At 48.2% G+C, this 22,918-nt stretch overlaps 1 protein-coding gene across 4 annotated transcripts; it reads right to left on the reverse strand.

Moving 5' to 3' along the window:
* Window positions 1-237: 237 nt before the first annotated feature.
* On the reverse strand, window positions 238-22,856 carry STK36 (serine/threonine kinase 36). 4 transcript variants are annotated; one of them, XM_053669160.1, is made up of 27 exons: window positions 22,747-22,856; window positions 22,092-22,260; window positions 21,245-21,385; window positions 21,067-21,144; window positions 19,605-19,735; window positions 19,117-19,366; window positions 17,623-17,716; window positions 17,165-17,277; window positions 16,840-17,027; window positions 16,317-16,416; window positions 14,315-14,458; window positions 10,906-11,085; window positions 10,199-10,296; window positions 9,649-9,754; window positions 8,270-8,420; window positions 7,963-8,090; window positions 7,340-7,444; window positions 6,878-6,976; window positions 6,703-6,791; window positions 6,384-6,447; window positions 6,094-6,204; window positions 5,040-5,114; window positions 4,047-4,227; window positions 3,645-3,792; window positions 3,277-3,424; window positions 1,988-2,734; window positions 238-937 (listed from the first exon to the last, which is right to left on the reverse strand). In XM_053669160.1, the coding sequence occupies exons 2-27, from the start codon at window positions 22,173-22,175 to the stop codon at window positions 794-796; spliced, it is 3,897 nt and encodes a 1,298-aa protein (XP_053525135.1). In that variant the 5' UTR covers window positions 22,176-22,260; window positions 22,747-22,856; the 3' UTR covers window positions 238-793. The 4 variants fall into 4 exon arrangements, with proteins under 4 accessions (XP_053525135.1, XP_053525079.1, XP_053525011.1 ...); XM_053669104.1 differs by having other exon boundaries at window positions 4,047-4,224; window positions 17,165-17,337; XM_053669036.1 differs by having other exon boundaries at window positions 17,165-17,337; window positions 22,747-22,855.
* Between the last annotated feature and the right edge of the window lie 62 nt (window positions 22,857-22,918).

Genomic DNA, 22,918 nt, shown 5'->3' on the forward strand with positions numbered 1-22,918 from the left:
CAATCCATTTACCTCTGTTTGATTTGTTCAATTCCTTCAACTGCATGGGCCTGGGCGTGGAAGTAGGTGTCCACATGTAGCTCACCTGGGACAAAAGCAGCTGGAAGGCAGGCAAAGATAGAACTAAGCTCCCAAGCCAGGATCCTGTATGAACAGGACACCAGCGCTTCCAGCACCACACAGAAGCTAAGATGAACCTCCCAACCCCTTACTCCGGCAGCTCAAAGTAGGGTGAGGCACACCTTTTATTAAAAGAGTTTACAAACATTACAAAAAAAGATACACCACCCCCGCCCCCATGCCCTCCCACAGATGGGAATGTGGGCTATGGACTGAGGAACCCTTCACGACAGAGACTGATGGCATTCATCCAAGGTCTAGAGCTGAGCCAGGCTCTGTCCGCATCACTGTCCTTGTGCACCTAAATCAAGGACCTGTTGGGAGGATCACAGGAGCTCCAGAAAGGAAGAGATCTCTCAAGTCAGTGGTGTCTCCCCCAAGATCCAGGAAGCATGTTCCTGGGGTTAAAGGCACAGCAGTGGAGAAAAGACCTGTGGATACAGAGAAGGAAGGAGTCTCCTCTGGCACCAATGGCAACGAAGTTGACTGGTTGAAATCATCCTGAAGCAGGGGTGGGGGATGCTTTATATATAAATATTTTCTAGTTTCTCATTCTTTTCTCTCTTTTTAAAATCTCTTTAGCTCCCAGTTGAGTTGATGGCTTGTACGGTAGAAAAAGAGTTGGCAATAGTGAGATGAAGAAGGTTGGAGGCTGGACCCCAGAAATCTGGGATCACGTGCTGTGGGTTGGCCTCAGGAGGTGAATGAGTTTCCTGCAGTGTTTGGCAGAGGCAGGCCTGGGACTGCTGCGTGGCAGTAACTGATTCCCCAGAGACAGCAAGGCTAATTTCTCACTGGCACCCAGGGACACCAGCACCTGTGGGACAGAGGGCAGATGTCAGAACACGACATGCAGAGGACTCTCATTTGGCCTGGCAATTCCCACTCCAGGAAAAAAAAGGGGGGGGGGCGCTCTTGGGGACTCAAAAGTTTGTGGGGGAAAAGAGAAACCCTGGAGACAGGGCTCATCAGGACCAGAGGTCTACCTCCACTCTGTGGTTACAGACCATGAAACCACGGCACCAAGGGATCCATCACTTGTCCCCAGGAAGAAGTGAAAGCAGACCTGTGATTCCAAGCCATGGATCTGGACCACTGGGACTTAACCTCATCACCACCAAGAGTCCTTTTTATCATGTCCCCACATGGATTGCCAGAAAATCCTATAATATATATCATTACCATCCTGTCAAAATTTCTGTTCTTCGTGAACCCTGAAAATACTACCATACCGAGCTATTATAATTTGGAGGTGTAGCCTTATCACAGATAGATATGTGATTTCATTGGGCTGTTTATACATTGAGAATTGAGTGGAAAAGACAGAATAAACCAGTGGTTAAAATATGGGATTCAGACTCTTGACTTCAAAAGTCTAATCCTACATCCTAGCTTTGTCATTTGGACAAGTTATAAATTCTTTGTGCCTCAGCTTCATAGCCTGCAAGATGAAAAATGACTTAAACCAGATAATAAATGTACAACTTTTAGCATGGTGCTTTTAACGTGGTAAGTGCTAAGAGAGAAGATAGCATCGTCACGGCTCCCAGAAGGAAGCCACCCTTTACTTGTACGTTGCCAATCTTCCCTTGCCTCCCTCTCATGTAGACTCTGGATGAGAGAAGCAGTGGTCCTGGAGATCCCAGGCATTTCCCAGCCCAATGGAGCCCTCTTCCAAGTCCCTGCCCTTCTCTGGGGTGGGAGATGGCAGATAAAAACTCATCTCCAAGATAATGCCCCTGGGTTTCCTTCTCTCAAGAGAAGGACAAACTGATTTCTGGATGTCCCAATTCCTTTGAGGTTATCTCAGAAAACTGTTGTGAACTACAACCCCATCATCACGGTCCCTAAATCCCCTGGGGTGTACCTGATGTATACAGGGCTCCTGGCGGAGGCTCCGAAGGGCAATGAGGGCTGCCTCCTTCACGTCTGGCTGGGGGTCCCCACACGCCATCTCCAGGAGCCGCTGGGGTACTTCATACTGTAGCAGCTCTTCCCCCAACCCCTCAGGTCCCAAGTTGCCCAAAGCTGACACAGCATTGCGCCGGATACCAGCCTGAGGATCTCCAAGCAACTGGGTCATACGGGGTACCGCAGCTCCTAGGGCAGGTCCCAGGGGACCAGCTTGGTAGGCTGTATTGCCCACGGCAAAGCTGGCACTGCGTCGCACAGCAGGGTCCTTGTCTCCAAGCCCCAGCAGCAGAAGGTTGAGCAGTCCAGCCTGGCTCTGCAGTGCCCCACGCAGGGCCACACTGTGTTGGAGCAAGTGTCCCAGGAGCCCATAAGTGCGGGCCCGCACAGAGTTATCTGGGTGGCCCAGAAGGCTGCGCAGGGGCCGGTAGGATTCATCAGAGCCGGCCAGGAGTTCTTGGATAAACGACAAATGACTGGGAGACAGAACCCGGGCTGTGTGCGCCAACAGAGAAAGAAGGTCAGAGGTCAGCAGCGGCTGGTCACCTAGAAGAGCAACTGAGAGGAACGAGACGATAGTTCTGGGGGAGGCAGCCACTGTGTTCACAAACTGGTCGAGACAGGTGAGATCCCTGAGGGCCAGGTGTGTGAGGAGACTGATGGGCAGCTCAACTTGTGACAACGGAAGATGGTGGCAGCAGACCTAGGAAAGGAGGAGGAGGGGACCAGGCAAAAGCAGTTCAGGGAGAGGGAGAACACACTGCAACTCAATAGCTACAGGAGCCCAAAGTCTGGGAGAAAAGCCAAACTATGGTGAGAACGCCACAGAGAGCTGAGAGCGTGGCGAGAACTGACCCACAGCACTACGCAGAAGATGCAATGTGGTCCCAAGAGAAAAGGTCCTTTCCAAGTTCAGTCCTTGCTCAGCTTGTCAGAAAATGTTTAATGCCAAGAACTGCTAGAGAAGCAATTCCTGGCTAGGAGGTGAGTTTCCAGTGCATAGATTGGGATGTTCACCCCACTGAGCTCCTACGGAATTCAGATAAGAGACTGATGGAGGTACCAGCCCCAGCTCTAACCACATGCCTCTGTTCGGGCCTGAATGGTTTCTCCGCTCCAACTCTTAGACTGAACCAGATGCACTACTCTTACAGGGGCCAAGGAGAGCCCTGGAGCTGTTGGGAGTGAATTAGAGTGCACAAAGCAGTTGGCCATCTTCCTCTCCCACTCATGCCTCTGAAGTACCTGCAGCAGGTAAGCTGTGACTTCTGAATCTGTGAGGTCAGCCAAGATACCCATAAGGAGGTCAGCATCCACATCCAGGGCAAAGGGGAAGCAGAGGAGCTGGCAGACAGAGAGCACCACCACAGGAAGAAACTCAGACCCGTGAGGCCTAAGGAGAGGAGTGTGGAAGAAATCACTCGGTCTTGCTCACCTACCTTTTATCATCCCCCTGCCTCAAGTTTCCTAGTCCAGCTCTCCTTCCCCAATCTCAGCATACCATCTCTTGCCTCACAGCTCAACTGTCAGCTATTTCTCTCCTGCCTCCCCCTCCCTGCCTGCCACTGCAGACTCTCGGATCTTCAGTTCTCCCTCCTGTAGCTCAAACTCACGCTTGGCCCAGCTGCTGCAAGAAGCTGGGGGAAAGCAGATGCTTCAGGGTGGACATGAGGCTACTTCCAGGCTGAGACAGGTGGCTCAGGCATAACTGGGGCTCCTGGGTGAAGATGACCACAGCCAGGCTCAGCAGGGCTGCCACACCTGGAAACATCAAGAATGAAGACCGAGTGGAACAGACAAGAAGCCCAGAAGTTCCTGCTTCCCGTGGCTCCCAGGGCTACCACGTACTAAGTCCTTTCCCCATCCCTAAGCAATTTCAGTGTAGAATTTCCACCCTCTCCCCAGGCAGCAGCAGCGGCAGCAGTTCCCATGGCTAACCCAGTTCTAGGATGCTCCTCATGAGGAGGGATCCATACACTGGCCCCACAAAGAAGGCCATGCAGATGAAAAGCTACCTTGGGGTGAGATCAGCATCCAGTCTGGCTCTGAGCTTGAGCTACGTGGACTGGACAGTGATAGCTCCTCTTCCTGGGTAGATACTTCCTTGGGGAGCCTCAGAGCCATGAAGAAGCGGTGCCACAGAACAGTCCACATTTCTGAGCTAAGCACGTCCCTTATCAGGCTAGCCTTCCCCTGCTGGAGACAAAATTAAAAGGTGGGTGGGTGGGGTCAAAGTCAGGAGTCAAATGCCTTTTTTTTCACTCTTGTCCCTGATGGATGAGGAGAGGGAGTCCCAGAAACGATCCTTTCTGTTCTCCCAGCTGGGATTTCCCTTTTATCTTGGTTCCCCTTCTTATCATATCTTAACCCCTTGCCCTCCCAACCCATGTGCACATCTACTACAAACCAGGGAAACCTTTCTTTCCACTGAACCCTAAGGGATGCATCTGCATGGTTCCTTTTAAGAGGTCCATACTGCCCTGGCTGGGTAGTTCAGCTGGTTAGAGCATCATCCCAATATGCCCAGGTTGTGGGTTAGATCCCTGGTAAGGGCACGTATAAGAATCAACCAGTGAGCCTTGGCTGGTGTGACTCAGTGGACTGAGCACTGGCTTGTGAACTGAAAGCTCACCAGTTCAATTCCTGGTTAGGCCATATGCCTGGGTTGCAGGCTAGGTCCCCGGCTGGGGGTGTGCAAGAGGCAAGAGATAATGTCTGTCTTTCTCTCCCTTCCTTCCCCTCTCAAAAAATAAATAAATAAAAACCTTTAAAAAGATCAACCAATAGATGAATGAATAAGTAGCAAAACAAATTAATGTTTCTCATTCTCTCTCCCTTCCTCTCTAAAATCAATAAAGGGTCCACACTGAAGGCAGGTGGGGCCCTTCTAAAGCGATCACAAGCATAGTCATTTGTTGATTGCTTTTTCTTTCCTAATGTCCAGCAACTCCCTAAAATGCCCAGTTTTTCTCCCCATACTTGCCAGGTGCCCTAAGTTGCAGCTGTACCTGGGTAAGGAGCTGCAGCAGAAGGATCAGCAGGCCATCATAGAATCCACAGCCATCTGGTGGAGTCAACCGGACCTTCGGGAAAGAGGCAGGAAGAAGGTAGACCTCTGAGCCAGAGGAGGTGGCCTCACAGGCCTGCACACCCAACTCCCGATGAGGCAGAAAGAGTTTTTCCTCCACCTGGTGTTGTGGAAAGTCATGATTCCTGCCTATTTGATCAAATGACTAACTCTGTCCTAAAGACACACAGTCTGGTAGGGTAAGCAAAGAAAAAACTTACAGGTTAGGAAGATACTTTCTAGACAAGAGGCTGGGAGTTCACAGTTTAAGAGTGCCTAACTCTGCATCCTGGAGGTAGGAAACTGGTGGGATTACAAGTTTAAAAGGCAGGCAAGAGAAGGTGAAGGTGGTAAGGGACAACATTCCAAGCGGAAGTCATAGCATATATAAAGGCAGGTCATGAGAGACCATAGTGAGTTTGCAAAATGTAACTCTTTTGGTCAAGTAGGATTATAGGCCTAGAGGTAACAGATGAGCTTTCAGCAGCCTGCTGAAAAATTTGGACTTCATCCCAGAAGCAGTGGGAAGCCACTGAGGACTTAACACAAGCTCCACATGGGCAAGATTTTTACTTTTATTCACTGCTGTATTACCAGAGCCTAGAATGGTGTCTGCTACTCAATGCATGTGTTAAGTAATTACTGCTTGAACAAATGATCAGATTTTCCTTCATTAAAAGCTCACTCTGGTGGCAGTGAAGAAAATGGACTGAAAAAGACAGAATCTTTAGTGGGTAAGTGTCAAAGCCCAAGACAGAAACAATGCGTCTCTCCCTCTTTAATGGTCCGGAGTGTTAACAACACATCTGAAGCCCTGCCCAGTCTGGGCTAGGAGGGATCAATTATCTGGGGGAAGAAGGGCCACAAAGATTCCTCGACTCCTTTACCAATTTTTAGTTTACTCTATGCTGGCTAGCATTTCAGTCTTTCCTCCCTGAATGCATCCCTTGTCTGACGCAGAGAAAACCTGGCTATGCATTCCCTGCAGATCTCACCTCTGCAGGGGCAGACAGGGCATGTGTGGTTGCCGGGATCCACTCCACAGGCTGGAGGTCAAAGGTCACCCCTTGCTGTCCAAGCTGTCCCAGTAGACAGGCAGCTGCACTCTGGAGAGTAAGAGGCAGACAAGAAACAGTGTTCAGCACAAGCAGGGAGGATTTAGGTCTCTGCGCTAGACCAGGAGAACACCGCATAAAAAAGTGCAAAGGGAATGATGACTCCCCTGCTCCCGAAAAGGTGGGGTGACAGGGTGAAAAGGGGAGGAGGATGAAACTTGAAAACTCACCACAAGAGAGACGATGTGAGAACGCGTAAAGAGAGCGGCAATCTCACTGCCTAGCTTCTCCATTCTGGAATAAGGAGATATGTCAGGGGATGCAGAAGTGGGAAAGGAGGCTGGAGGGTGGCCTTCCTTCTCCCTTGAATGCACTCTCCACCCAGGCTGCATGTCCAGCTCCAAGGCACAAAGTTGGAAGGAATCAAGGTGTGTTCTTTGTGGAGAAACCTTCACTCTGTCCCAGTCCCTTCTAAGGATAGGCTGCTCTCTGTCAGGGTGAGCTCTGTGGGTAGAAGATTTTAGTGGAGAGACCCACTTTATGACTCACCCAGGAGGCAGATCTTGGAGCCGAAGGACAAGAAGGGAGAGGAGGTAGAGTGTCACTTCTGTAGACTCTTCCCAATCTACTACCTTGACCTACAAAGGAAACTGAAGATATCAGAGCAATCTCTGATTGAGATGGTGGGGCTACAATGACATGCCCACCTGTGTTGCTGACCTACCTTGCCCTGAACCAACATCAACAGAGACTCCAGGGCCAGGGGCTCTTGCCCTAGAAGACGGCACAGGTGTTCGCTAACGTGGCAGCAGGAGTAGAGAACCTTGAGAAAGTGGGGAGGAGTCTGTCAGTGAGCAAGCAGCACCTGGGCTCCCAGACTGGAAGCCTCAGCTGAAAGCAGGCTAGCCTCTCAACACATCTGATACCCACACTTGGGGGTACCAGAGAAGTTTGGGCCACTTCCACCTCTTGCTGTAAGACAGTGAGATAAGGATGCTTCTCAGTTCTGCTGAGGACTGGCCAATAGTGGAGCCATCTCAGTTGAAAAGATTTACAACTAGAAAGGAGTTCTGCAAGGGGGTCTCTCATCTCAGTCTCTGTGTGTGTGTGTGTGTGTGTGTGTGTGCGCGTGCGCGTTGGGGTTAAAACGAAATCTGCAGCACCAAGAGTTATAGGCAGGCGGTACCTTAAGAAGGTGTAGGCACAGGATGGGATGCTGTAATCCAGAGACGAGAGATGGCCTCAGTTGGTTGTTGTCTTCGGTGAGCTGATTTGCCAAATGCCGAGAGATCTGTAGGGACATTCCTGAAGAATCAATCCCATTTCCATTATTCTAATCCTATTCCTCTTGTATCTCCAACTAATCAGGACTCTCATCCCTTGCTAGTCACTCTTGCCCAGGGGTCAGAAGCCTCAGACCCCATTCTGTTCCCAGTATTTCTGGCTAACAGAGAGACAAAAGTCACGATCTTCAGCCCCAGTGTGGGCGGGCACAGAGGACAGTGTTGCTAGCCAGAAGGGAGCAGGAAACCTGAATCCTGCACCCTTGAAAAAGCATCACTGGGAGCTTCAGATCAACTGCTCCACTACATGGGCAACTTGTCACTGAGCTCTCTAGTGAGGGTCTCTGGGATTTTGGCCACATCATGTTCTATAAGAGGCCCAGACCCAGGGTGGGATCATCTGTTTCTGGAAGTAGAGGGTAAGAGGAGGCATAACAACTTATTTCTCTGCCTTTCTGAGAAGCTGGGGCCAGCCTCTCCAACCTTGGCAACAGGAGTGAGAGGAACCAGAAACTGCAGCTCAAACCTGCTCCTTGGCTTCCCAGCAGCCAGGCAGCCCTAGAGGGGCAATGCACATGGCTGCCAGCGCAGAGGAAATGGCTCCAGGCAGGTCCTCACTCTGCTCCCGCAGTGGCTGGCTCACCAGAGAGGCTCCTATGGAGAAAGACAAAGAATGCAGGGTAGGTCTAGTTGTTACTCTCAGGTCCCCCTCCACTCTTTCAATCCACAGTTATTTATTGGGCACTCACTAAACTGTGTCTAGGTGATGGCAGCAGGAAGGGCAGAGTTGGACCTACTCACCAAGTAAGTCCTCCCCTCCCCACTCTGGTTACCTGGAGGGGTGTGGAAAGGGAGCTGTGGCACTGTCAAGCCATGAAGGAGCCCATCTAACACAGCTCGCTGTGTAGTCAGCAGACTGGAGTAAAAGGCTTTGGAGATGGTGCAGCTGTTCCCATCCATGGCTTCACACAGAACAGTAAAGCACTAAGGGAGATGAGGGCAAGGTTCATATCAGGGCATCAGGAAACTGACTAAGCTTATGATAAGGAATAAGAATCCCCAGAGAACCTGAAAGAGGAGGAGGAAAACTCGGGGGGACTAGCTACCTAGTTCTAAGTACTACTCGTATGGAAGACACATTTATAACTAACAGCCTCCGCACTGCGAGGGCAGGGTTTTTAGGTGTCAGTTCTTCTTTATTCTGATCAGTTGTTCCCTAAATGTTTCTCAAAGTGTCATCTGTGACCATGGGTATCAGGATTGCTGGGGATTCCTGGATCCCTCCCAACCCAGCCCCCTGACTCAGAATTTCAGGAGGTGGGGGATCTATTCTAAACTCCCCAATGTGCTCACTGCACAATGCCATATGAGAAGTGCTGGCCAGTGATGCAAGTTGCTGCTGGTCAAAATTTACTTTGGATATTAAAAGCTTCCTGCCTTGAAAGGGTGAGGGATGTGAAAATAGGCTCTCACGCTACAAGAATTGAAGAGACTGCTAACTACAGGCAGGAAAGTAGCCCAAATCTGTGTCCCCGATTGCCAGGGTGAATAATGACTTTGGTAATCATTTACTTCTTTGTACACGTTCCAGTCTAACTGGCTCCTCTGAGATTTTCTCCTTCAATCCTCCAATCCCCTGCCCCTCACCTCCGGATTCCAGGGTAGAGAATCTATATCCATATAGTTCACTAGTCCATAGCACAAATAAGGTTGGGAAACGCTAGCTGATCTGCAAGTCTCTTCAGGAAGAAATACCTGTACCTGAGGTTCTCTAAACAGGCCAGACTCCTTAATGCCTCTGGGTCTTTCTATATGTTGCTTTCTGCCTGGAATATCGTCTCTACTGTCCTGCCTCATCTACTGACAAATCACTATGTATTCTCCAAGAATAGCAGAGATGATTCCCTTCTTCAGGATTTCTCCTACGACCCTCCAAGTAGCATTAATCTTCAGTGGTGTTTCTGCATTTTATACAAAGTTTCAACATACTTTTCACACAACTGTCCTTGGTCATTTTATATATCTCCCCTACTAGACAATCCTTGTCCTTCGAAGATAGGAACTTTCTCTTACTCAAACTGCGTATGGCACACGGCCGTCACCCAACAAATATTTGATGTATTACCTTGATCCAACCCTATCTAGTCATAAGAAAGGAGGTGGGGGAGACACAGGGAAGGACAGGAGAGACAGGAGGCCTGAATCAGATTACCATAAGGCTATCCCTCCGCAAAGTCTGCTCGGAGTCATCCGGCTGAGACAGCAGTTTCCCCAACATGTCCAGAAAGAGGCTGGCAGCTTCCTGAAATACCGGCAGGCTGGGAAAAAATGAGCCCATGGTTTCTTCTCATCTTCCTACCAAAAGCCCGGATGTGTAAATGGGGCAGTTCTGGGCAAGCAGGAGCAGCTCAGCAGAGGAACACATCACCATGCTCCCACCTCTCCCCCCGCTAAGCACACATGATCTCCCATATATGCCCTCCAAGCCCCTTCTCTTTGTCATTTCTCTAAGTTCTTCGCATCTTGACCCATTTATTTAGTGTACGGTGACTGCTGACACTTAAGTCCCAAAAGTCATGGGGCAAACTTGGAGGCGTCTCAGGGTCCTTAAGAGGACAAGCTGGACTCTTAGGGGTCAGTCAGCTGATCCCTAAACCTGTCACAAATGGCTTCTCACTTAGCCGCTTCCTAAAGGAGAAAGAAAGAATGGGGATAGAAATTGAAGCCAAACTGGCCAACAGAGCAAAACTGTGTCATCCCACCTGTCATCTGTCTGGCTCCTCTCCAGATTGAAGGTGCAGGCAAAGTAGGCCTGAATCACAGCCATCAGGTCCCGTGAGAAGGTCCCATACCAACATTGCTGCCAGAGAAGAGGACAGAGAGTAAGGGCAATGGAGAAGGAGAAAAAGAATAGAAAAGAACGGTTTAAAAAGGCATTAGATACCCAGTCAGGCCAACCAAGCAGAAAGGGGCAGGAAGAAGAGAGTATCCAGACAGCAGATCTGGAAGTAACCGATGGCAGACAATGCGCTGTAAATAGGACGAAAATGTGCATTGTTTGGCCTGAACACCATTTTGGAGTTTAGGAGGTTCTCTTTTTCAAAATAGCTCAAATTCTTTTCTAACATTTCTTCAGAACACTCAAGATCAATACTCATCAGCAGAGGGCAGCTTTCTAGCTGTCTGAGCCGAGGCCCCATCAAACATCTCTTTACTCTGCTCTCAGCTAAGCTGCGCTGAGACAGCACAGGAGGCAGAGGTTTGGCCCCAGACATGATGAGTCTCAGTCCTAGCTCCTCTGCTTCCATCCCCGTGACTGTTTACAAGTTAGAGCCTGTGTGTGAGTCAGTTAATCTCCAAACTGCAGTACCCACTCTGTAACTGGGCCCAACAGAGATGGCAGCTCGAAGAAAAATCGACGCAGATGCTCCAGGAAGCCTTTAGAGGCTCCTCACAGCACAGTGCTGACCTGCCGAACACTGTCGCTCTCCTGGCTGTGTCTGAGCAGGCTGAGCAGCAGCCCCGGGAGCCCCGCCTCACGGCAGAAGGAATACAAGGGAGCAGAGTCGCTGCAGCTGGACAGAAGGCTGCTCAGGACCCGGAGTGCGGGCAGGATATGGGAAGCACCTTCCAGCTTGCCTTTCAGGATCTGGGTGGCACAAGGGAAAGAAGGAGTAATCAATATTATCAGAGGTAAAAGAAAAGTCACAGATCAACTGTCCCCGAGGAGTTGGCAAATCCGACCAGATGTCCTCACTCCTTTCTTTGGGAGTGTGAAGCCCAGAGAAGAGGAGGGAAGTAGGGAACCAGTACTAGGGAAGAGGAGTACAGACGGTCAGGTCACCTGACTTACGTAACAGTGACCAAGGGAGAGGGGACCACCGCTCAGGACATCTGTGTCAGATGCAATGCCATTCCTCCCTGTTCCCTCCCTTCTCCACCCCTTCACCTTAAAAACAAAACACACACACTCACATATACTTCTGAAAATTAAAAACAATGGACACGAAACAGATGCCCTCCAACTCCAGATAAACAAAACAATACTGTTCAACTCCTGACCAAGGGCTGACAGACTTCAGTCCACCCACTAAATCCCGCCTCCCACTTATTTCTACACAGCCTGCAAGCCAGGATACTATTATACTTTTACATGGTTATTCTTTAAGAGATTATTCTTGAAAGAAGAATAACATTTAGATCATTGTTTTAAGTCTTTTCATTTATTTGCTCATTTAATCTTTATAATAACTTTTTGAAGTAAACACAAACACAGTTACAGATAAGACAAACTTCCAGGCGGCCTAAGTAAGCTGTCAACAATGACACAGCTACAGAGTAGTTCAGATAAAATTCCACCTTAGGAAGTCTCAGCCTGGAGGCAGAGCTTTTAACCTGCTTCCCTACTGAAAAGTTGTCCAGCACAGCACATAAGCCTCAAAAGAGAAGGGCAACGAGCCAAGGCAATCCATGGGACAAAGGAGAGCCCTTCCCACAAATGGTGCTGGGACAGCTGTATACTTACATGCAAAGTATCGACTTAGATCCTTCACATTGTGGACCTCACATTATATACAAAATTTAAATACAAATTTTAACTCAAATGGGTCAGAGAACTAAGTGTCAGAGCTAAAACTAGAAAACTTTTTGAAGAAACACAGAGGAAAAAACTTCTAAGTCTTCAGGTTTGGAAAATATCTCTTAGATACAACACCAAAAGCATAACTTCAAAGGGAAAATACGGCGATTGGATTTCATAAAAATTTAAAACCCTTGTGCCCTGGCTGGTGTAGCTCAGTGGATTGAGCACGGGCCTGCGAACCAAAGGATTGCTGTTTGATTCCCAGTCAGGACACATGCCTGGGTTGCAGGCCAGTTCCCAGCAGGGGACGCATGAGAGGCAACCACACATTGATTATCTTTCTTGCTCTCTCCTTCCCTTCCCCTGTAAAGATAAATAAATAAAATCTTTAAAAAAAACCAAAACAACAAAAAGACCTTGTACTTCAAGACACTCAGAAGAATAAAGAGACAAAGCACATATCTGAAAAAGGTCATATCCGGAATAACCAAAGAACTCTTACAACTCAATAAGAAGATAAACCACCTGATTTAAAAAATGAGTAAAAGAGATGAAATTTTGCAAGTGGCGAACGAGCACATGGAAAGATGCCTGACATTAGCCATTAGCAAAACACAAATTAAAGTGACAACAATACACTATTTCACACTCACAAGAATGGCTATAGTCAAAAGACAGACAATAATACATGTTAGCAAGGATGTGAAGAAATGCGGGCCCTCATACATTGCTGTGGGAATGCAAACTGGTGTAGTCACCTCGGATAGTTCAGCGGCTTCCTAAAATGTTTGATAAATTTAACATAATAAATTTACCACGTGACCCAGCAATTCCACTCCTCAATATCCACCCAAAAGAAATGAAAGAATGTCTACAAAGATTCCCACGTGACTGTTCATATTGGCATTATTCACAAAAGCCAAAAAGGGGAAACCACCTCAATGTTCACCAACGGGTGCACGGATAAATAAAATGTGACATATGTCCATGTAACAGGATACTAATCAGCAATAAAAAGGAATGAAGTACTGATAGATACAGCGTGAATGAGCCTCAAAAACATTATGCTAAGGAGCCAGGCATAAACACTGTATACCGTGTGATCCACTTATGTGGAACGTCCAGAAAAGGCAAATCTGCGAGGCAGACAGCAGACTAATGGCGGCCTGAGCCTGAAGGTAGGACTGAGGAGTAACCGTAAGTGGGTATGAGCGATCTTACTGGGGGAACACAAACGTTCCAAAGCTGGGTTATGGTGATGGTGTCACATCCGGTACATTTATTACATCATCACCAAAAAGACTGTAAAGAACAGAGAGCAGAAAAGATGCAGGCAGCATATTTCGGTGAGTCCCCAGGAAGGCAGACCACCGTGTTTCAGAGGCGAGGAAAGGCTTTGAGCGAGGGAACGCTGCTGTGAATGCCGACCAAGCAAAATGTTACTCCCTAAAAAAGAGTCTCATTCTTCCAGTTAGCATACCTGTATTAGAAAATATTGTATACTCAACTGTGTATGGCTACAGTTCCCATTTTGTCAATAAAAACACTGTAGACAGCCCTGGCTGGTGTGACTCAGCAGACTGAGCACTGGCCAGTTCAATCCCCAGTCCGGGCACATGCCTGGGTTGCGGTCCAGGTCCCCGGCGGGGGTGTACAGAAGGCAACCAATTGATGTTTCTCTCACACATTAATGTTTCTCTCCCTCTCTTTCTCCCTCCTTTCCCCTCTCTCTAAAAATAAACAAAATCTTTTTCAAAAATTATGTAGATACATTTTTCTCTCATTGTAGAAGTACTTACATACATCCTTCATTTTCTTTTTTTTTATTTTTTATTTTATAGAGAGGGGAAGGGAGGGAGAAAGAGAAGGAAAGAAACATCCACCAGTTGCCTCTCCCATGCCCCCAGCTGGAGACCTGGCCCACAACCACGGCATCTGCCCTGACTGGGAATACAACCAGTGACCTTTCGGTTTGCAGGCGGACACTCAGTCCACTGAGCCATACCAGCCAGGGCTGTCTACAGCCTAAGTATTTACCATGAGAAGTATTTACCATGAGAAACTGTGATGATTCCTGCTCTGGATGGATGCTTTTTCCTTCAGAGAGAGAAACCCAAGACCTGTTCTTTCTGTTACTAAAGGAGGTTACCAAATCTCCATGAACTAAGCAGACGCCTTGAAAGAAAACTGGAAAGAGACAAACTTCCCATTTCTCCTGATGCCAATTAATGTTTTTTAATGTCTCATTTGTGAAAACAGTCTCAGCCCCCCTCCACAGTACCCTCCTGCCCATCACCTGCCCTCCGGCCTCTTGCAGCTGACTCTGGATGCGCTGGCAGAAGTCCGGATTGCACAGCAGGGTGAGAGGGGCCTTCAGCTGGATGGGCGTGGGCTTGCTGGCCTCGAGCAGGTGTTGCCACTCATCATCACTGTCCGGCTCCTGAGGCGCAGGGGAGAGACAGGGGTCAGGAGTGTAAGGTTGAGGGCAGTAGCTCCCGGTCTGGGGGATCGTGCAGTAACTGCGAGAAACCAGGGACTCCTTTGGCGCAGATGTGTTGTTTTTTTTTCCAATTATCAATTTAAAAAGGTAGAGCTGGAAGTAGGTGGAGGGGTCTTGAAAAGTCTCTTGGAGAACGGCATGTGTGCACAAAGAGATTAGAAAGATGTCCATCCATTGCAGCATGGCTTACAATTTAAAATAATTTTAAAAAGAAAAAAGGAAATGTCATACAGCTGGTACATAATGGAATACTAAGCCATGCCCATCCATAGTAGATAATACTTAAAAGTTAATCAGATTGTTGTACTGAGGATGCATCACCTATGCAGTCTTCCTACCAAAAAAAAAATGTGTAATGTGAATCAAATCATGAGGAAATATCAATTTGAGGAATATTCTGCAAAATAACTGGCCTGTGTACTTCAAACTGCCAATCATGAAAGGCAAAAAAAAACAAATTAGAAATTGTTCCAGATTAAAAGAAATTAGAAAGGCAAAATAATTATATGCACTGCATAACAGTAGACTGGATTATGGATCAGGAAAAAATTTTTCGCTATAAAGAACATTACGGGAGCAATTGGCCAAATTTGAATATGGATTATAGGTTAAGCAACTGAATTACATCAATGTTACTTTTCTGACTTCTATAATTGTACTATGGCAATGCAAATAAATGACCTTGTTCTTAGAAAATTACGCACTAAAGTATTTAGGGGCAAAGGAGAGAGAGAGAGAGAGAGAGAGAGAGAGAGAGAGAGAGAGAGAGAGAGAAAGCCATAAACCAAAATAGCAGAATTTTAACAACTGGTGAATCTGCATGAAAGAGCATAGAGAAATTCTTTGCAATATTCTTACAACTATTCTTTTAAGTTTGAATTATTTCACAATACAGTGCTACAACACTAAGGGGCTGGGGATGGACTGGATGGAAGAACATACATGTACAACCCATGGACACACGAAGCAGTGTGGTGATGCCCAGAGGGAAGGGGGGGCTGGGGCTGGGAGGAAGGGGGACAAGGGGGCAAAACAGCAACATCTGCAAGACTGTCAACAATAAAAATAAAGAAAATATTAGATTAAAAAGAAATACAATAGCCCTGGCTGGCGTGGCTCAGTGGACTGAGTGCTGGCCTGGGAACCAAGGGGTTGCTGGTTTGATTCCCTGTCAGGGCACATGCCTGGGTTGGGTTGTGGGCCAGGTCCCCAGTAGGGGCGCTGGAGAAGTAACCACCCATTTATGTTTCTCTCCTCCCTCCCTTTTCCCCTCTCTAAAAATAAAAAAAGTTCAAAATGAACTCAATTTAAAAAATTAAAATTTAAAACACTAAAAAACACCCACAGAAGACTGAGTAGAACTACATGTTCAGACGTAGAATGACATCTAAAACAGATCATATGGTAAGACAGGCATGATGTAAAGCAATACCCACGGTACAAACTAGGTAAACTATATATTTGAAGCAGCCAAACTATATATTTCTATGTGTGCATGTATGTACATAGAAGAGTACAGAAAGGTTTGAAGGAGACAGAACTGATAACAGCAGACACCTCTGGACCATAGGTAATGCCTAAGAGGAATTTACATTTTTACCTATGTTTTCTAATTTTTAATAATTACATGTTCAGATAACTGTGCAATTAAAAACCTGTAAGTTAATAATAAGAAAGCCGTTTTTAAACACAGGGAGCTCATACTTGGAGGACTGGGAAGCGCCATTGTAGAAAAACACCTTCCCAGACCCAACACCCTGCGGCAGTGACGAGGCCAGGAAGAGCCCCCAGCGCTCACCTCATTTTCTAGGTCCACTACATCAGTGCTCTGCTGGCCCGCTGCCTCGGGCCTCAGCCCTGGGAATGCCTGTTCACCGTCCTCGGTGATCTGGTTTTTCCTGCCAGAGGAAGCGGAAGTAGGATGAATTACAGACCCATGAGGCCTGGGGTTCATTAAATTATCCCTCCCTCTGAGCCAAGATAGAAATTGAGCAAAGGCCATGTAGGACTGAATAGAGACCTTCTCAGACACGGCCAGGACAGGGTGTGTTGACCACGACATACACATCCGAGACTGCTTTCGCACTTTGGATCCTATTCTTAAGCATCCCAGGCTCCCAGCTCAAACAACCTTCCCTTTTGTATTGAGAGAATTCTTATCCTTTCAGTTAATATACAACTGGGGCATAGAGAATGAAAAGTTCCCATGTTTCCTGATGAATCTGTCCATATTTAACGACAGGGACCATGTTTTGCTTTGGCTAAAGCAAAAGATCTGCAAGATACCTCACCCTATAAATCCCTGGCCATACGCTCCTCACCGAGGTGCAGGGGGGGCCTCTCCAGCCCCCAGCTCAGTCCAGCTGCTCTTCATTTCTGCGGCCATGATCCCAGCCAAGAGGCCTGGCTCCTGAGGAGTGGCCCTTAGTCTGGGCAGAGGGGCCATGTCAGAAGCCACCTTGACGGTCCTGGCCTCTTGCTCAAGGGCAGGTCCTGTGTTCTGGTGTTTCTGTGGGAAGCAGGCAGGAGACACTCAGAACCATGTGGGTGCCACAGGGCAGTACAAATCCTAATTGGGGCCCGTTCACAACTCTAGAAAGTCACTAGCCTGGTCACGTCCCACATTCCCCACACAGTCCCACACACCTGATTCTGTCTGGCCTCCTCAGCTACGCGCTTACAGGCTTGACGCAAGATTCGAGATTGACTGCCCTTGGGGGCCAGCAGATGTGCCTGTTGGTCCTTTAGGACCTGAAGTTCTGGGGGGAGACGACTGGTGAATGGGGTGCCCAAACCTGGGCCTGCTGGTTCGGTTATTACTGCAGGGAGGGAAGAGGGAGAAGGCTGGATCAACTGGAGCTGCACCATGTCCACTTGGCCAGAGACAACTTCAGTGTGTCCAGGCTTCTGTGGAGGACTATTTTGACAGAGTGACAAAGATAGAGGGGAACTGTAAGGGAGGTGGCAAAGGTAAGGTAAAGAGCCAGGAAGAAGGTTCAAGGTGGTAGAGTCAGGAAGATATTTTGGATCCAAATACTGGGGGAAGGTGGGTAAATTGGGGAGAACACTAAGGAAGTGCAAAAGCCCTGGGAACCCTGACTCACTGGTGACATGGCCAGCAATGAAGGGGTGATACAAAAGGTCTGGCCAGGACAGGCGCTGCCGGGGGTCCTTGGTGAGCAGTCCCTGCAGGAAGTTCTGTGTAGAGAAAATACCCCCATTAGCCTTCACTTCCATACAGGCTCTAACTAGTTAGCCAAACCTGCAAACCAAGATTCCAGAGTCTAATCTTACAGTAGACCAGGTGGTCTTGATCACATCCTCTCAAACCCTATCATTAGGCCTCATTTCCCTGGCTGAAGTCATGGACAGAACTCACTGCTTCATCTCTTGGGGGGAGGGGGGGCAATTTCTCTCCATGGCCATTTTGGAACCCCAGAAGTAAAAACAGAAATCTCAGTTCACCAGCTTTGTGAAGAAGTGAGAAAAAAACTAGAAAGATAGGGCTATCACCTTCAAAATCACCTTCAGAAAACAAACATTCACAGGAATCCCAAACCGCTCACTTCGCCCTCCCTTTGACTGCGCTGTGTTCGAAGCTGGGGAGGAACAGATGGACCTGCGGCTGGAAGCACGCTCACACGCACACGTCCCTGGGTAAAGGTGCGTTTGGGAGCACTCCAAACCAGAAATCTTTCAGCACATCCTCAGATAGTGGAAGGGAAAGGAGACTGTGTCTAAAAGGGCACCTCAGTGTGAGGTGTCCTTGGGGAACTCCTCATTTGGGCCTGAAAGGGGAATAGAAGGCACTGGACTGGGACAGCTGCCCTAAAACTAGGTGATTAGTGCGCCAAGGCTCTGGCTGGAGAGAACTGCCCGTCTGCCCTCAGGGAGAATACATATCCTATGGCTAACACCTGCTTAAGTTTCCTTTGTTTGGGTTCTTTTTCGACAATTACTTGAGCCTCTCCACACTAAATAGGTTGGGGAGAAACCTGTCCCTTTTCAGCTTAAAGTGAAGGAAAGTTACAAGACTTTACTCTAGGAGAAAGTTGCATTTAAATTCCACTCAGAGTCCAAATCTTGCCTTAGGTAAGAAATAAAAAGGGTCACGCCTTTCTCCTCCCTCTCTCTGTCCCTCCTTCCTCCGGCCTGCTGAGACTTAGCTGCAAGGAGCAGACACCACTTCTCTCATCTGCCCCTAATCACCAAGGAAGCCCCACTAGCTCTGTCTGTTTGGATAGCTGAAGATTCCTTCTTTCAGGAAGAGGACTGAAAGCTGTGCTTGCAAAGCTAGATATCATCTGCCAGGAAATAAGTGGAACACAGAGCACGTAAAAGAATTAGCAACTATCTCTGGTGTCTTGAAATCGCCTTTCCATTGTGATAAGAAGATATCCTGGCCCAAGGAGGTGCTGCTATTCCCAAATTTGGCACATCCACCCGGAAGCCCGGAAGTACAAAAGCAGGGCAGCTTGCACCAGCGCCTGCATTAACTGCAAATTCCTGCCCAGCTCTGGAAAAGGATTTTAAAAAAGGGAACAGAGGCCGAGGGATACAGGTTTCCAACACAAGAGTAAGCTCCCTTTCTATATTACCTTGAAGCAAGGACTAATGGTTGGGGGCCAGCGCACAGGGTCCTTGAGAATGAGGTTGACCAGCTGAAAGATGCTCGTGGTGTAGAAGGGAGGGGTGCCCACAGCCAGCTCATACAGTATGCAGCCCACAGACCAGAGGTCTGCGGTGTGGTCGTATGGTCGCTCTTCCACCAGCTCCGGGGACATATAGAGGGGAGTGCCTTTGATGGATGTCAGCACCATTGTGTTGGTGCTCATAGCCCGGGCAAACCTGCAGGTGATGGGATGGAAACAGAGAGAAGACATTCAACAAAAACCACACCTGGCCACTACTCCCTCTCATTTGTGTGAGATATCTGAAACCTGAACAGAAAGAGCACCTTCCAAAAGACCCAGCAAGGAGTCCCGGTCTCTAGCTCAGGCTCTAAAACAAGGCCCACGTAAGCCAAGTGGAGGGTCTAGAACTCCCTGCAGAAATGGAAGCAGAGACAGGAGGTCGGGCTCCTCACCCAAAGTCACAGAGCTTGATGCCACCACCCTTGGCAAGGAGGATGTTCTGAGGTTTCATGTCCCGGTGGAGGATGCGGTGGGAATGCAGGTAATACAGGGCCGACACCAACTGGGCGGCAATGGCCTGAACCTAGGGGTCAGTCAGGTGGGAGAAAGAAAGGAGGGGTCAGAGGAAGGAGCCTGCTGAGGAGCCCAAAGACTCCTCCCTAAAGCCACAGCTGATGTGATCTTCTCTTCCTTCCCTGTCTTCCAGAGCTTCAGATACCTCTATAGTTCTTGCTTCCCTACTCACTCATTCTTTCAATTGTTTACTCGCTGACTCAAAGAAAATGAGTTTCACTTAGCTGCACGACCACGGGCAGATTATCTTGTGCCTCTCAGATTCATCATGCATAAGATGACGATAATGATACCACCTACCTCCTAGGATTATTGTGAGGATTAAGAATTAAAGCATGTAAAGTAATTAATGCTCAGAATGGTGCCTGGCACTTGGTCAGCATTCAATATACATTAGCTGTTATTATGTAAGACAAAAATCCCTTTCTCAAGTAGTCAAAGAAACAAAACAGACAAAAGGAATAAGTGACCCTGACTGGTGTGGCTCAGTGGATTGAGCCTGGCCTGCAAACAGAAGGGTGGCTGGTTCAATTCCCCACTGGGGCACATGCCTGAGTTATGGGCCAGGTCCCCATCTGGGGCATGTGAGAGGCCACAGATCAATGTATCTCTTGCACATGGATGTTTCTCTCCTTTTCTTTCTCCCTCCCTTCCCCTCTATCTAAAGTTAATAAAACCTTTTTTTAAATGAATACAGTGATTTATCAACGATGATGAGTGCTCACACAGGAACAGAATGCTGCAACGGGAAGTCCTGAGGGGGGCCTACTTGCTGGAGTACAGAAAACCCCTAGGATAAGAGTGGCTGGAAAGTGTACTCCACCAAACCCCACTGCTAACCACTGTCTAGGTGGCAAATCTTACCTTAACCACGTTACACCGCCCGCCTTCTCTGGTACCACCACACTGGCCCTTCTCCCCCACGGTGCCCACAAACAACGACAACATTAACAATAGCTAACTGCAGTGAATACTGTATTTCAGAAACTCTTCTAAGCATTTTGCGTGAATTAAGTCATTAACCCTCACAGTAGCTTTATGAGACAGACGTGATTATTTCCATTTTAAAAAGAGGAAACTGAGCACAAAGAGGTTTGAGTAATTTGCCCAAAAGGATCCAGCTAGAGAGTGGCAGAGGCGAACTTCGTATTCAAGGATTTTGGCTCCACGACTGACACGCTCTGCCACACCACACTGCCTCTACGTACATGTAAACAATTCTATTTTTATCAGAAAACTTTCAAAGTGGAGACTCTCAGTCTCCATTCCCTCAGCTTTCCCTACCAGTCCTTACCCTGAGGAGAGTCAGGGCTGGGGAGAAGTTTGAGCCAGAAAACATACCTGGTCTTCGGGAAGTTTTCCATCATCTTCCAGAATCTGAAAGAGCTCTCCCTCAGCATAGTCTGTCACTACCACCACCTGAAAGGCAAAGGCACCGATGGCTAGATTTATGCACTGAAGTTGGAAAATTCCTACGACGCTTCTTCTTGGGCAGAGGGGACCCCAAGCCAAAATGCACCTCTTTATCAGTCTCAAAGCTGTCCAGCATGTGCACGATGTTGGGATGCCGCAGACCCCGCATGATTTCAATCTCTCGTTGCAGATTCCTCAGCTCCTTTTCTGAGCGTCCCAATTTTGGGATGAACTTCAGGGCCACCACCTGTCAGTGGTAAGATGAAGAGTCAGGCCTAAACATACTTCTGAAACTTTAGGCTCAGAACTCCAGAAGTGAGATTTAGATCGCACCACTCTTACTCTACCTGCTAGTCTCCTACTCCACTCTCCCCATGGCCCTACGCGGGGCCTTACCCAGGCTGCCCTTACCCCTTTGCCCTAGGAGGAAACAGCCTCTGCCAGACAGGTAGAGCCCTGTGGTGGATTCTGGGAGAGGTATTCTGATTTAGGTAAAGAACTCAAGATTTAAGGGACTTAGGAAATGGAAGGGAAGAAAAATGAAGAGAGAAAAATAGCGTTCAGATGGTTTATGTCTTCCTGCATGAGATGATATTAATAATGGTGGCATTTATTTACTTGTTTATGAAGCACTGTACAAAGTGATTCAGTATGAGATTACATTTAATCCTCCAATCCTGTCAATCAGACACTATACTTATCTTCACTCTATGAATGAGAAAACTGAGACAGAGTAGAAAGTAACTGGTCCACAGTTCTAAGGCCAGAAAGTGGTAGAGCTAGGATTTGAATCCAAATAATCCAATTTCAGAGCCCACACTCCGTAAAAAAGTATGAAGGAGTCAGTGCCTTAGGATTACAGGTTGGTATGGATGCTTCCCTTAAGGACCCGTTTTCCACTGGAGTTGGGGGTACAGAATCCCACCCAAGAGATAGCCCTCTTTGTTCACCACCTGAGCGCTGTATTTTCTCCGACCCTTGTACACCCTCCCAAAAGAGCCTTCTCCAATCATCTCCAACACGTGGTACTTTTCCATGACAGAAGTTTCAGAATTCCTCAGAAGGATGAAGGTCGTGAAGAGCTACAGCTCCAGGGGCAGTTCCACACATCAGGGAAGTCGGCTTCGGGCATGGAAGAAAGGGTAATATTAGCTGCCTTGCTTTTTCCTCTTGAAATTTGCATAACAATCCAAGCCTCAAGACCACAGTAGGGTGCAGTGGATGGGAAGATGACATCTTGGAGCAAATAATGTGCCTCTTGTAGTTGTCCCTCCTTTTCAGCCTCCTCCTGACCCCAACCCAACGTCGCGCCCATCCGACCCCAAGTCCTCCTCCCCCCCTTGCCCTCCGACCCCTGTCTCTCTACCCAGTCTCCCCTAAGTTCTTGCCACCGCCAACCTGCTCAGCATCCCTGCCCACACCCCCTGCGTGCGTGCTTCACAGACCTGAGCCCCAGTCCTACCCCCAGCCTAGGAGCTTCAAGCTCCTCAGGCCGAGGGACGCTGGCTCTGGCCTTCAGCCCCGCCCCTCAGGCTGCCTGCGTATCTTGCCTGACTTGTCATTCCCTCTCCACCCCCACGGCCGGTCTCTTTAGACTCCCATTGTTACCAATTGTACTTGCTACAGTTGGTCAGAGGTCCAGAGGACAAAGGCATTGAGAGATGTGTGGGAGACGGCGGACCGTCCTTAGGCACTTTTTAGGGCACTTCCGGACCGCCCACCGGCTATCAGGACCCACTAAAGACCAGGAGTCTGCGGTTGCCTAGAAACGGCCGCCAGC

The sequence above is a fragment of the Artibeus jamaicensis genome, unplaced genomic scaffold, assembly GCF_021234435.1.
Source record: "Artibeus jamaicensis isolate MK-2021 breed Jamaican fruit bat unplaced genomic scaffold, CSHL_Jam_final contig_1015, whole genome shotgun sequence".
In the NCBI taxonomy this organism is placed as follows: Eukaryota; Metazoa; Chordata; class Mammalia; order Chiroptera; family Phyllostomidae; genus Artibeus; species Artibeus jamaicensis.

What these genes read in the sequence shown, in the direction of transcription:
- STK36 (XM_053669036.1), bottom strand. Translation starts at nt 22,175, where the DNA reads ATGGAAAAGTACCACGTGTTGGAGATGATTGGAGAAGGCTCTTTTGGG. An exon ending in GGAGAAAATACAGCGCTCAG is followed by an intron (nt 21,386 to 22,091) that starts GTGGTGAACAAA and finishes TACCACTGACAG; the next exon opens with GTGGTGGCCCTGAAGTTCAT. An exon ending in TTGCAGCAGCTGGGCCAAGC is followed by an intron (nt 3,425 to 3,644) that starts GTGAGTTTGAGC and finishes TCCTCTCCTTAG; the next exon opens with GCCTCACGGGTCTGAGTTTC.